Source organism: Sinocyclocheilus anshuiensis, unplaced genomic scaffold (assembly GCF_001515605.1).
Source record: "Sinocyclocheilus anshuiensis isolate Anshui unplaced genomic scaffold, SAMN03320099.WGS_v1.1 scaffold457, whole genome shotgun sequence".
NCBI lineage: Eukaryota > Metazoa > Chordata > Actinopteri > Cypriniformes > Cyprinidae > Sinocyclocheilus > Sinocyclocheilus anshuiensis.
Window position 1 is genome coordinate 3,932,641 of NW_015537939.1, and position 13,327 is coordinate 3,945,967.

At 34.4% G+C, this 13,327-nt stretch overlaps 2 protein-coding genes across 2 annotated transcripts in view; both read left to right on the top strand.

Annotated features, from left to right (window-relative positions):
- Nucleotides 1–1,166: 1,166 nt before the first annotated feature.
- lhx2a (LIM homeobox 2a) lies at nucleotides 1,167–6,073 on the top strand. Its single transcript, XM_016452344.1, has 5 exons — nucleotides 1,167–1,184; nucleotides 1,672–1,856; nucleotides 2,363–2,706; nucleotides 4,571–4,758; nucleotides 5,844–6,073. Exons 1-5 carry the CDS (start codon nucleotides 1,167–1,169, stop codon nucleotides 6,060–6,062), a joined length of 954 nt encoding a protein of 317 aa, XP_016307830.1. The 3' UTR covers nucleotides 6,063–6,073.
- Nucleotides 6,074–10,450: 4,377 nt separating this feature from the next.
- Nucleotides 10,451–13,327, top strand: part of LOC107662348 (serine/threonine-protein kinase Nek6-like) — a 9,480-nt gene continuing 6,603 nt past the window's right edge. Inside the window, exon 1 of the mRNA XM_016452338.1 lies at nucleotides 10,451–10,573. Within this exon, the coding sequence (XP_016307824.1) occupies nucleotides 10,556–10,573 (18 nt within the window). The 5' untranslated portion in view covers nucleotides 10,451–10,555. The remainder of the gene's footprint in view (nucleotides 10,574–13,327) is intronic.

Here is a 13,327-nt window from a genome sequence, read left to right on the forward strand (position 1 = left end):
AGATTATACTGTGGTATTTTGCTGATTGGGTTGCTACGGATGTGAAATAAACTTAAGATGAGGTTGCTGGTAGTGTTATTGTTCTTTCTTTCTTTCTTTCTTTCTTTCTTTCACACACAAAAATAATAATGATAATTATATATATTATATATATATATATATAAACATCAAGGTTAAATGCGTGCATATACAAAATGACACACACACACACACACACACACACATATATATATGTATATATATGCTATATATAAACATTTAAGGTTAAATGCTTGCAGATACAAAATTAAAATATTTTTATATACAAATATGAAAAAAAAAATTATATACATGGACATTACGTAGCCTAATAGACGTCACATATTTTATCTCTGACTGGATGACAATTTCTATGATCGCTTTATTGTGTAATTCAGTTCGAGGACGGGTATCAGTATATTGCACTGCTAATAGGCCTAACGGCTTGTATATTTCTGAATAAAGTTTGCCGTTTCAGAATAGAATAGAATAGAAAAGAATAGAATAGAATAGCGTGCGCAAAAGGTACATTAGGCTATAAAGTGAACATGGATATGGATAAGCTTGCTATTTCTTGCTACTCCTAAAATGACTTTAATTGGTTGCCTTTAAACACTGTAGTCAAGATGATTCAGTAATATGAACATGATTCAGGATCCATACGATTGTCTATGAGGTGCATGCGAGCAAACAGCGGTAACCTCCTCCTGTCCCTAAGCGCACGGATCTGATGTAACCTTATTCAAAAGCCTGCTGAGTTAACGGATTTCCACAAACCCTGATTCTGCGCTAATGCAACTACATCCCGTCCACTCTTACAAAAGAAAAGGGAGCAACTGAAGACGGAATTAGAGACATTGATCAAGACAGGCAGCATCCTCGCTGAATCTGTTATTCCAAACAAAGTTTCTGATTGCAGTTTATTTAGACAGATATAGATAGATAGATAGATAGATAGATAGATAGATATAGATAGATAGATAGATAGATAGATAGATAGATAGATAGCCAACAGGTGGAACATCCTCGAGCACATGGATAACCTCCTCTTTAGAGACATCTAATCATTTCCCTGACCCACAGGAGTTCAAATATAGACATTCATCCTTGCACCGCGGGAGAGAAGGACCTCACTGCTCTATATCAACATGGAAAGCAATGAATCAGTAAGAATTCATTTTATTCTTTTGTAATGTAAATATAAATCTTATTTTATTATTTCAACTTTTAGCAATGTAAAAAGTGAAAATGTGCAGCTGTAAACTGTTGTTCGATATGTGCATTGAACAAGTTCAGTTGTGTTAAATAATCATTTTAATCATTATAATCAATAATCATTATAGTCATAATCAAAGTGCCAGTTGTTTTAAAGTATTACATTATATTTAACAGCATTGCCAAGTTCTGCATGGCACAATTAGTACCGTAAACCACACATGAATTATTTTTAGGCTGATTAATGAAGAAATAGTCGGCTTCAAAACATTAGGCTATTTATTCATATAAATGTTCATGCATTCACATAGTCTTTGAAAATGAAGGGGAACTTAAACAGCATATAGGCTATAAATGAACCGATTTTGGTCAAATATATGACAACTTAAACTCAGGATGTTTGATAACGACGATAAATGTTTAGCTGTGGTGTTCCAGGGCTGTGAGTCTCCGGTGTGCGCGGGCTGCGGCGCGCTGATCTCAGATCGCTTCTACCTGCTCGCGGCAGACAGACAGTGGCACGAGAGCTGTTTGAAATGCAGCGCGTGTCACGCTGACCTGGAGTCAGAGCTCACGTGCTTCAGTAAACACGGAGACATTTACTGTAAGGAGGACTATTACAGGTAAAATACATTTATATTTAAATAAACTTCTCCATTTAACTTCGAAACGAGACTGTTACTCACCGGCACCACGCTGCTATTACTTCATACAGGGGCTATTGTCACGCTTTTTACCCCAGCGAATATTTCTCAGAGCAGTTTATTTTTAATCCCCACAAATATTTACCAGAACAAAAATGCAACAAACGTTGACCTTATGGCCTTGTTGCCACACTATACGGTGCAATTTACCACAATGTGAACCTGCTGTTATTGACACTGATTTGAAAAGAACAGAGCTATCATTTAATGAAATATTAAAAAATAAATGATCCACAACACTTTTAAAATATTTTAAGTTAAATGTATGATAATTATAAAACATAACATTTCATGAAACAACAAAAGTGCAAAAGATTCTAGCTAAATCCTGAACCATTGTTTTGTGACAACATGCCCCAACAGAGTTTTCACACACACATGCAGTTAAATGTTTCTACGTAATAAAGATGTATTCTCTTAAGTAGGCGGTTTTCTTTGCAAAGATGTGCGCGGTGCCACCTGGGAATCTCTGCCTCAGAGGTAGTGATGCGCGCCAGGGATCTGGTGTACCACTTGAGCTGCTTCTCCTGTGCCACCTGCGACAAAGTGCTGTTCACTGGAGATCACTACGGAATGAGAGAGATGTCAGTGTACTGCCGGGTACATTTCGAGACTATGCTGCAGAGGGAATGTCATACAGATTTGTATTATTCAGACATGTCTCCAGGAGAGCCAAACCCTGAGAGCGGCACATGCAATGAAGGGACCCCTGTGCACAGAGGACGGGCCCGGAAGAGGAAAAACTGTGATGCAACAGACCATGTTTCAGGTAATGCATTTTAGATATTAGCATCATTTTATATATTTTCATAATCTGTATTTTTACACTACATGTCAAAAGTATGGAATAAGTAACTGTTTTTAAAAGTCTCTTATCCTCACCAAATCTGTATTTATTTGATTAAAAATACAGTAATATTGTTAAACTATATTACAATTTAAAGTAACTGTTTTATATTTTAATATATTTTAAGTGTAATTTATTCATGCAATGGCAAAGCTGTTAAAAATAGCTGTAAAATAGCTGCTCATTTATTTATTTATTTATTTAAACCGATACAGTACCAAAGTACCAAGTTTGGGGTAAGTAAAACAAAAAGAAAGAAATCTTTTACCTTTTTATTCATCAAAGAATCCTGAAAAAATGCATCATAGTTTCCAGAAGCAGCAAAAACAGCTTCAACATTGTTAATAAGTACCATTATTAATATTTAAGTACCAAATCAGCATATTAGAAGTGATTTATAAAGGATCATGTGACTTTGAATACTCACTGTATACTCAAACATTATTTTAAATTATAATATTTCACAATATTATATATGTTTTTATTTTGATCAAATAAACGCAGCCTTGGTTTACAAAAGAGACATTTAATGTTTAAAAAAAAAAGTAAAAATCTGAATTATTCCAAAATTCTGACCTGAAGTATAGGCTATATTTTGCATTTATTTGAGATTAACAGAATAAAAATATTAATATTTCTTATCAAACAATATGTCAGCATTACAAAGTCAGATCCTATAAAAAACAAATATAATTTAAATGTAAAATACAATTGTTATTTTAATATTAATTTTACTTATATTAACATGTAAATGTACTTAATATATATTAAAAATCTACTAAAAATATATACAGTAATTATATATATATACTGTATATATATATACAGTTTATGAATCCAAAAGTCTAGCTGCCGCATTCTGAACCAATTGTAATCGGGATAAAGCTGTTTGAATAATCCCAGCATAAAGTGAGTTACAGTAATCTAATCTAGAGGTAATAAAAGCATGAATCACTTTCTCAAAGTTTTTAAAAGAAAGAAAAGTTTTCGCTTTAGACAGGATCCGCAACTGAAAAAAGGATGATTTGATCACAGAATTTATCTGCCTATCAAACTTCAGATGTTCATCAAATACAACACCCAAATTTTTCAAATATTGCTTAACACATGATGATAACCCACCAAGGTTTGGATTGGGAGCAGTCAAAGAATCTGAGGGTTTAAAAACAATCATTTCTGTTTTTTCCTCATTGAAATTCAGAAAGTCTAGCGACAACCATGCCTTTACATCTGTCAAACAGGCCAGGAGAGCATCCAGTCCATCCGAATTCCATTTTAAAGGCAGATAAACTTGAGTATCGTCAGCATAACAATGGAATGACAGCCCATATTTTCTAAAAATGGAACCAAGTGGAAGCATATATACAGAAAAAAGGATAGGAGCCAAAATGGATCCTTGGGGAACCCCACAGGTTAATACAGCATTACAAGAAGTACGATCTCCTATATTAACTGAAAAACTTCTATTGGTAAGATAAGATTTAAACCACTCCAATGCACTGCCTGTAATACCTGCACAGTGTTCCAATCGATCAATAAGGACAGCATGATCAACAGTATCAAATGCGGCAGTAAGATCTAAAAGCACCAGAACAGCGTAGTTGCCTGAGTCACATGTTAATAGTATATCATTAAAAACCTTCAACAATGCAGTCTCAGTAGAGTGAAATTTTCTGAAACCAGACTAAAAAACCTCAAAGATCGTATTGCCATGTTGTTGACTGTAATGCCCTGGCCTTTAGTGTGAGTCATATCAGTGATGATTAACTGTTTATGTGCACTCTAGATGTGAGCGATATGGGTGTGGACTTGTCGGAGAGAATGAGCTGTCAGAAGTCCAAACGCATGAGAACGTCTTTCAAGCATCACCAGCTGCGGAGCATGCAGAACTTCTTCACCCACAACCACAATCCAGATGCCAAAGACCTCAAAGAGCTCGCCCAGAAAACCGGCCTCACCAAACGTGTGCTCCAGGTCAGAAAAACCTCTCTGGACCTCTGTTTGAGTTTGATATACAGTGGGATCCAAAAGTCTGAGACCACATTGAAAATGTGGCATTTAAGCATGGAAATAAACAGAAAGGTTTAGAATGGAAGCTTGTTTTTTTTTTCAAGAATTGAGAGTTTATATATCACAATTCTGAATTTATATCTTGTAATTGTGAGTTTACATCTCGTTTACATCTCACAATTTCTAATGTTGTCAAATCCTAATGATGAATTATGAGTTTACAAATCACAATTCAGACTTCTATTCTCAGAATTCTGAATTTACAAAGACAAAATTGTGAGATATAAAATCGTTGCAAGAAAAAAGGTCAGAATTGTACGATAAAAAGTCGCTATTACCTTTTTTGATTTGTTTTTATCCTATCCAAGCTTCCATAATTGCAGAATTACGAGAAAAAAAAGTCAGAATTCCAAGACGTAAACTCGCAATTACAAAAAATTATGATTTGCAATTCTGGAAAAAAAGGCAGAATTGTGAGATTTAAACAAGAAATTGTGACAAAAAAAGTGTGAGATATAAAATTGCGATAAAATTAGATAAAAATGGAGAGATGTGAAGTTCTGAACTCACAATTACATGACATGTGACATGACATTACGAGTTCATAACTTCAAATTGCATTTAAAATTCTGAGACAAAAAGGTTAGAACTGTGAAAAAAAAGTTGCAATTACCTTTTTTATTTTTTGGTGGAACAAGGTTTCACAATTGAGAGAAAACAAGTCAGAAGTGTGAGATGTAAACGTACAATTGCAAGAAAATGTCAGAATTATGAGATAAAAAGTTGCAATTACCACTTTTATTTTATTTTTTTTATTTCATGGTGGAAAATGTGCTTCCATAGTGTAAGGTTTAGAAAATGTTTGAGGTTTGGCACTATTTCTAGGCCACTAATCAAAGTAAATTTACAACAATTGATCATGTGATTCCTTTGAATACAGACAGTCAGATGTTAAATAAAATAAATAAATAAATCTTTCATTCCCTCCATCCCCGATGATATGTAAATAAGTTTGTGTCAAATCCTAATGATGTCTTCATTTTCTGCAGGTTTGGTTCCAAAATGCCCGTGCAAAACTCAGGAGAAACTGTCTATATCAGGAGAGCGTGGGAGTGGACAACGTTTCTGACAATTCCACAATCACATCCCCATCAGTGCCTTCACCCCAACTGTCCCACAGATCTCTGAGCCCATCCAGCCCCACCGGCACCTCTCCATCACAACACGCACAACACAGGTCACAACACAAACTCCCCAATGCCTTCTGAGTTCCTCTACCACTCTTAAACATAGTTTTGATTAATGTTATATTACCTTAAAGAGCAGGTCATATGGTATTTTAAAGTGTCCTAATATTGTGTTGGAGTCCCCTACAACAGGTTTAAATGCATCTAAGGTCAGAAAACATTGTAATTTTCTCAGAATATACATTTAATATTAGAATCATTTTTCAATGATTTCAAAACGATTCGTTCAAAGCAGTTCTGAGCTTAAGGACTGTAAACTCCTCCCTTCCATCAGCCTACTCTGCTCTGATTGGTCAGCTGGCAAAGTCTGTTGTGATTGGTCTTTCCATATACAATGCATGTCGGAAACGAAATACCCATTACCATAATAAATATTTTGCTCCGGAGGGTTACTTGTAAACAAAGATGCTATAAGGTTACAAAATGGCATCAATATTACCTTATCAGTTTGAGCCCGAGTCCGAGGATGATTCCGATGCTCAACTGGAAACTCCATCGCAACCTCGAGTTGAGCAGGACGTTTCTCAGTGGTAAGTTTAAACTTTGTATTTGGTACTTTACATGATGTGACAGCAGTTTTATTGCATTCATTATTATTATTATTTACTTATTTGAGGTGCACATGTGGGAACTGTGTTAGAATGCCCAGTAAGGCTGAAAACACAGGTCTTCTCGACATGATGTAAACACGATAACTAGCGGAAGTGTTTGTGGGCAGGTCAGAGTGTTCGTATTTCGTGGGCAGGTGGGGATTATGCAAATGTGTTACCTTGTGACGTATATAGGTAACCGGCAGAAGATTCGAAAATCTGACGACTCGTTAAGGCAGTTCAGAGTCGACTCTTTCTTTTGAGAGACAATATCTTTATTTATCATGCACTTTTTTGATTAACAACTTGTTACAAACTGCAAAAAAATATATTTTTCGAAAACCCATATGACCTGCTCTTTAAGATCTGTGTATAACTATCATTCATTAACTGAAGGTAAGAGAATCGCACAGTAAAAGAAAGGCCTCATCCAGCACTGTCTTTTGCTGTCATGCCATTTCAATTTTGTTCCGAATGGAATTCGGAATACTAGCATAGTATGTACTGCATACTGCATATTGTATACTATATGATGCCTGTTACATTTTAAATGTAGTGTATCAATATGCAATATGCAATTGGTAAATTGTCACTGGAAATCGTTGTTTTGTATATCTGCAAGTTGCATCCAGATGTCATCTTGGAAATGACATTTTTATCCAATTGTTTATATATAAATGTCTAATATCATTTGTAAGAGGGCACTGATCAAAAATTACAGTAAAGACTTTTCAAACTTTCTATTCATCAAAACAGTTTTCACAACAATGTTAAGATGAAAAAACTGTTTCAATATTGGCAATGATAAGAAATGTTTCTTGCAGCAAATCAGCATCTTAGAATGATTTCTGAAGGATCATGTGACACTGAAGACTGGAGTAATGATGCTAAAAATTCAGCTTTGACATGACAGGAATAAATTGCATTTTACAGTATATTTAATTAGAAAACAGCTATTTAAAACGGCAATAATATTTAACAATATTACCGTTTTTACTGTATCATTGATCAAATAAATGCAGCCTTGGTGAGCAAAAGAGACTAAATTCAAAAAACATTTTAAAAACCCTACCAACAATCTTTTGAACAGTAGTGTGTTACTAATATCAAGTCATTAAGAGTCTATATCATCATGACTGGACTGAACTGAACAGTAAACATATTTGAACATGCCTACATACACCCATATGCGCACAGAGGAAAATCAGATGTGGTAACTTTTGTTTGAACTCCCTGAACAAGATTAACTAGGCTTAAATAAAGTATTCACATTCTGAAAAAAAAAGATGTTTGTTTATTCAGCACTGAAGTGTGTGGCGTTTGATTATTTTACTCTGGTGTGTTGTTTTCTTATTTTGTGTGAGTGTGAGTGCTTGCGTGTGTAAAGTTTGTCCAGTGTAATTATCTTGATCCGTACTGAGGTGATTGTGGTTTGCATTGTGCAGTTACGAGCTGAGACTGAAGTCAGCCAGAGCTGGAGAGATTGGCAGAGATACGCGGTCACAGCATCAAACAGGGAAAGAGATTCGCTGCAGTCTTTCTTCCATGACCGCATTTTTTATTAGCTGCTAATGAAGTCTTAGGTTTGTACTGCAGAAAATATTTTCCGGAATTTCTCTTCGTTAGGGGTTCTTAAAAAATTCTGCACAGTCGTCGAATAAAAAAAAATCATCCGGAAGGTGGAGAGGAAGAAGAACGTAGAATTGGACTATTTCTATAATGCTGCACATTTCAAGCTTGTGGTTGTGGTTCGACCAAGTGTTTACCACGAGGAAGCACGTGTGTACGTGTGTGTCTGGTTTGTGTTTACGCATGTGTGCTTTTATGGATGGGAGATTACAGGACACGCTGCTCTCCTTCCCACAGACCACTACAGACACTTACACGGAAAGCATTTAGGCCTACACACGTGATTTAAGTGTATTTCTATCTTAATTTTATTCAGCTTTTATTTTTGTCCTTGCATGTTTACTTTGCAAACTTTAAGACCTTAAACATTAAATATGTAGCTACTAAAGTGGTCATTTTCTGATACACATACACTTGTAAAGAGTGTAAAATATATTCAACAGTAAAATGAAAATACATTTACTTAAATTAACATTATGTATTATAATATATGGGCTATATATTATAAAAAGTACATTATATATTTTTTTATTTTTCTTAAACTTCCCTAGTGCTCCACAAATTCACTGGCTAGTCGTGGTCTGAATGATTATTGTATTCATGGTATTCTTTGTGCAAAAATAGGATGGCAATGATAGGCTCTTTCTCTCTTTTTTCACCGTCTGAGACCTCGAGGGGGCGCTAGTGAATTTCAAATTACTGAAATGCCTGATGACTGCTCAAGAAAGAATCATAAAAATCCACAAACCGCACATTCATTCATAGTTCCTCTATATGCACACACACACACACACACACACACACACAGTTAAAATGAAAAAGCAGAAGTCCTCTACAGTTTTATGTCATTCTTTTTTTAATGCCACTAAACAGAGATTTTGCCACTTCCTCCAGTACAACATGTGTCAAATACGACTGTCTGCAACAGCAAACTTTGACAAGGTGTCTGTGAGTGTTTGTGTGTTAAAGGCGGACACATGTTGGAAAGGTATTTGCTCATAATTTCCCCACAAGAATGTCAACTATTCGGTTGAAATGAGCGTGTGTGTGTGTGTGTGTGTGTGCAAGAGACCGAGAGAGGTGGGAGAGGCAGCAAACTCTAGAAAGGTGTGGGTCCGCTTTCCATAAACCATAGCAGGCCACATGAAAAGTCTGGGGGTTTTGCTGCCGTACCATTATTGCACATGGGGTTATACTGAAACGAATGTCGTCATGATGCTGTCATAGACCTGTCTGAATTACCCATCCTAAAGGTTAGGTTTGGGATGTATAAGGCTGCAGAGCTTCATTTATAAATTTCTTACAGACAACATCTTTTTTGTCAATATACCACCACTACTACTAACAGGTTTTTAAAAATTAGAAATATAAAAGTCAACATTTATTATTATTATTATTATTATTATTAATATGAAGCAGTTGTGATATTGTCAAATAAATAAAATAAAATAAATAATATAAAAAATCATTATCAGACCCCTTATTATTGTTATTTATTTATTTATTTACTCATTTATTATTATTATTATATGGTTTTGTTATTATTATGTCAATTAAATAAAATAATACTAGTAAGACTACTAATAAAATAATTATTATTATTATTTATAATATATTATTATTATTATTATGTAGCAGCTGTGATATTATTGTCAATTAAATTAAAAAATAAATAATATAAGAATAATTATCAGACCCCTTATTATTGTTATTTATTTATTTACTAATTTATTATTATTATTATTATTATATGGTTTTGTTATTATTATGTCAATTAAATAAAAATAAATAATATAATAAATAATATGACTTACTGTAAATACTACTAGTAAGACTACTAATAACTACTACTACTAAAAAATATATAATATATTATTATTATTATTATGTTTGTGAAATGATTGGCACATATATAAAAAAATAAAAACCATTGGGCATTTTAAATTATTAGTAGTAGTAGTAGGCCTAGCAGTATTGTTATTATTAAGTGGTGATATTACTGTCACATTTAAATAATAACATAAAATAATAAGTATTAAAGTAATTATCATTCAGTAATAATAATAATAATACTTTTATGCTCCCAACCATGAAACAAAATATCTGAATTACAAACCTTTTTTTCCTTGCTGAGAAAGTGAAGGACACGAGCAGTTGGTTACTGTAGTCACAGATCCGTGATCACAGCCATGTGATGCGCGGGGTGTGACTCAAACTTGCGTGGCCCGTGACATTAGTGAGTCTGGAAACTGACCAAAGGGGCTTCGCAGCATTTTTCAGTCCTGTAAATGTCTGATGCACCGCGCTGGAGAGGTAAGTGGAACTACTGCATGACTTTCAAACCCAATTTGCTGCGAAAATGCTCGTGACGCTCGTGCGCCTCGCGATACGGCGTTACAGTACTGTTTTTCATGTAGAAGAAGATATCGTGTCAAATTATTCGTGGGGTGCATAATGTCGCCGTACTGCAATAAGAAAAAGAGAGAGAGAGAATCTAAATGAACACAAGGCTGTTAAATTGCATTGGATTAAACTAACTTACATGGAACGACGCAAGGTAGGCAGTGCGAGTATTGCATGCTTTAGTTCACGTCTAATGCTCTTGCGCGGAAAGTAGATCTGTTTTGAAAGTTCATGCATCTGTTTTCTGAATATAAGGGCCTAGTTCCGCTCATTGATATGTTTCCCGAAGCTTTAACGGCAATAAATAAACAAAACAATCGCATCGCACTGTAAATGTTGTATAGGCAATAAAACACACATTAATGCTCCTCTAGTTCAACGGGAACACCCACCTTCACATTGTAACTTCGATTATATGTGCAGATATAACTTACTGCTCTGAATCAGCACTTGCATGTCATTATGGTTTATTTATTCTGATAATAAGTCGCTTTTAATGTTTAGTTATTTGTATGATCGCACTGAAGAGCGGTTGTTTTTTATAAGGAAAAGCTGCAGTTCTGACTCCGCCCACACACACTGTTTGTTTGTATCCATTGAGTTGTTAGATCTGTAGCATTTTATCGGGCGGAAACAGATGCGCGTGACTCACCAGAGAGGAAGACAAGCGGCTTGAACCCTGTGCAGTTTACTTCTTCAAGACCACCGCTATTCTTAGATCCTTTATCCTTAAAGGGATGGTTCGTTCTCTAATTGTTCCAAACCTGTGTACGTTTCTTACTTCTGTTGAACACAAAAGAAGATATTTTGAAATTGAAGAATGCGGGTAACCAAACGGTTTACGGTAGCCATTGACTTCTATAGTTTTCATACTATCTGTTAATAAACCAAAATCTATTTTTATAATAATACAGGTGGTAAAACAGAAAACCGCATGTTGAATCAAAGTTCATCCTATAAGTGACCTGTCCATAGTTTTTCACCATAAATTATATGATAATTCATAGTTTTTACATGCAAATAAGCATGTAGAACAAAGTAAAAAAATATGAAAAACATAGTAGTGTACATTAAAATTACATATAATGTGATGTTAAAGTATTTACAGTTTTTTTTTTTACCAAGGTAAGGTAAGGTAACTTACATTAACATGTTATTACTGTACCATGTTTACACAGTAAAACGTGTAATTTTTTTTTTTTACAAAGTACAGTATTTTTTTCTGTAAAAAGTACATTTTTATATCCATCTACTACACCCTTTCCCGTCCAGAAAAGTCACATGCTAGAAACAGTATACTCTTTTATAAGAGTAGTGTTATATGCGATTCTAAATATAGCCATCGTGATACAAATCCATGTGTAGATAAGAATTAGCAAGATGATGCTTGTCGGGTTTCTAAGTATTCTAGGGTTTCTAAGAAAAATGTGATTCACCTCTAACCCATCTGAAAACACACACCGAAAGCACACATACGCAGTGCGGTTTTGGAAACAAACACAGTGGTGTGTGTTTGAACAGAGTACTGCACGTCCAGATGTGTGTCTTTGTTATAATGTTCCTTTGTGTGTGTGTGTGTGTGTGTGTGTGTGTGTGTGTGTGTGTGAGAAGAGTGCCACTGTTTCAGGCGGTAGGATAGAATTCTTCCTCTGCATTTTTCTTCACATGAATGGAAGGAAATTGGTACAGGACCACCCTCTCCAGGAACTGACTTGTTTGTTTTTTAATTTTTTTTTTGAATGAGAAAAATATGTGCTCTGTGTTCTGTAATCTGTTTTAATATATTATTAGCTACAGTATGATTATAGTAGTCAGCAGTATTACTGTACTCACATTGACTAGATAGTTTACACAGTCCTTCAGTCTGTTATCTTTTAGTGGGCTGTCTTTTCTATCGATCTATCTATCTAGATCCAAAAATAGCTTTATCTAACTTTATCTATATAACTTTCTATCAATATATATAATCTGGAATCTGAGGGTGTAAAAAAATCTAAATATTGAGAAAATTGCGTTTAAAGTTGTCCAAATTAAGTTCTTAGCAATGCATATTACTGATCAAAAATGAAGTTTTAATATTTTTACAGTAGGAAATTTACTAAATATCTTCATGGTCATGGAACATGATCTTTACTTAATATCTTAATGAGTTTTGGCATAAAAGAAAAATCAATAATTTTGACCCATACAATGTATTTTTGGCTATTGCTACAAATATACCCCGGACTGGGAGTGTTTAAGGAAGGGTGGTTCACTTCAGAGGAAGTTACAGCATGTTGTGCAGGCTCAGTGCTGATTTGTGACCCTGGACCACAAACCCAGTCACAAGGGTCAATTTTTTTGAAATTTAGATTTATACATCAATGTTAAGCTTATTTATTCAGCTTTCAGATGATGTATGGTTTGTTAGGATAGGACAATATTACAATTATTTGAGAAATCTGTAATCTGAGGGTGCAAAAAAAAAATCAAAATATTGAGAAAATTGCGTTTAAAGTTGTCCAAATTAAGTTCTTAGCAATGCATATTACTGATCAAAAATGAAGTTTTAATATTTTTACAGTAGGAAATTTACTAAATATCTTCATGGTCATGGAACATGATCTTTACTTAATATCTTAATGAGTTTTGGCATAAAAGAAAAATCAATAATTTTGACCCATA

Excerpts from the sequence above, each read along its gene's own strand:
- lhx2a (XM_016452344.1), top strand. Across the intron at positions 2,707-4,570 it reads TGCAACAGACCATGTTTCAG|ATGTGAGCGATATGGGTGTG; the intron begins GTAATGCATTTT and ends TGTGCACTCTAG. Across the intron at positions 4,759-5,843 it reads TCACCAAACGTGTGCTCCAG|GTTTGGTTCCAAAATGCCCG; the intron begins GTCAGAAAAACC and ends CATTTTCTGCAG.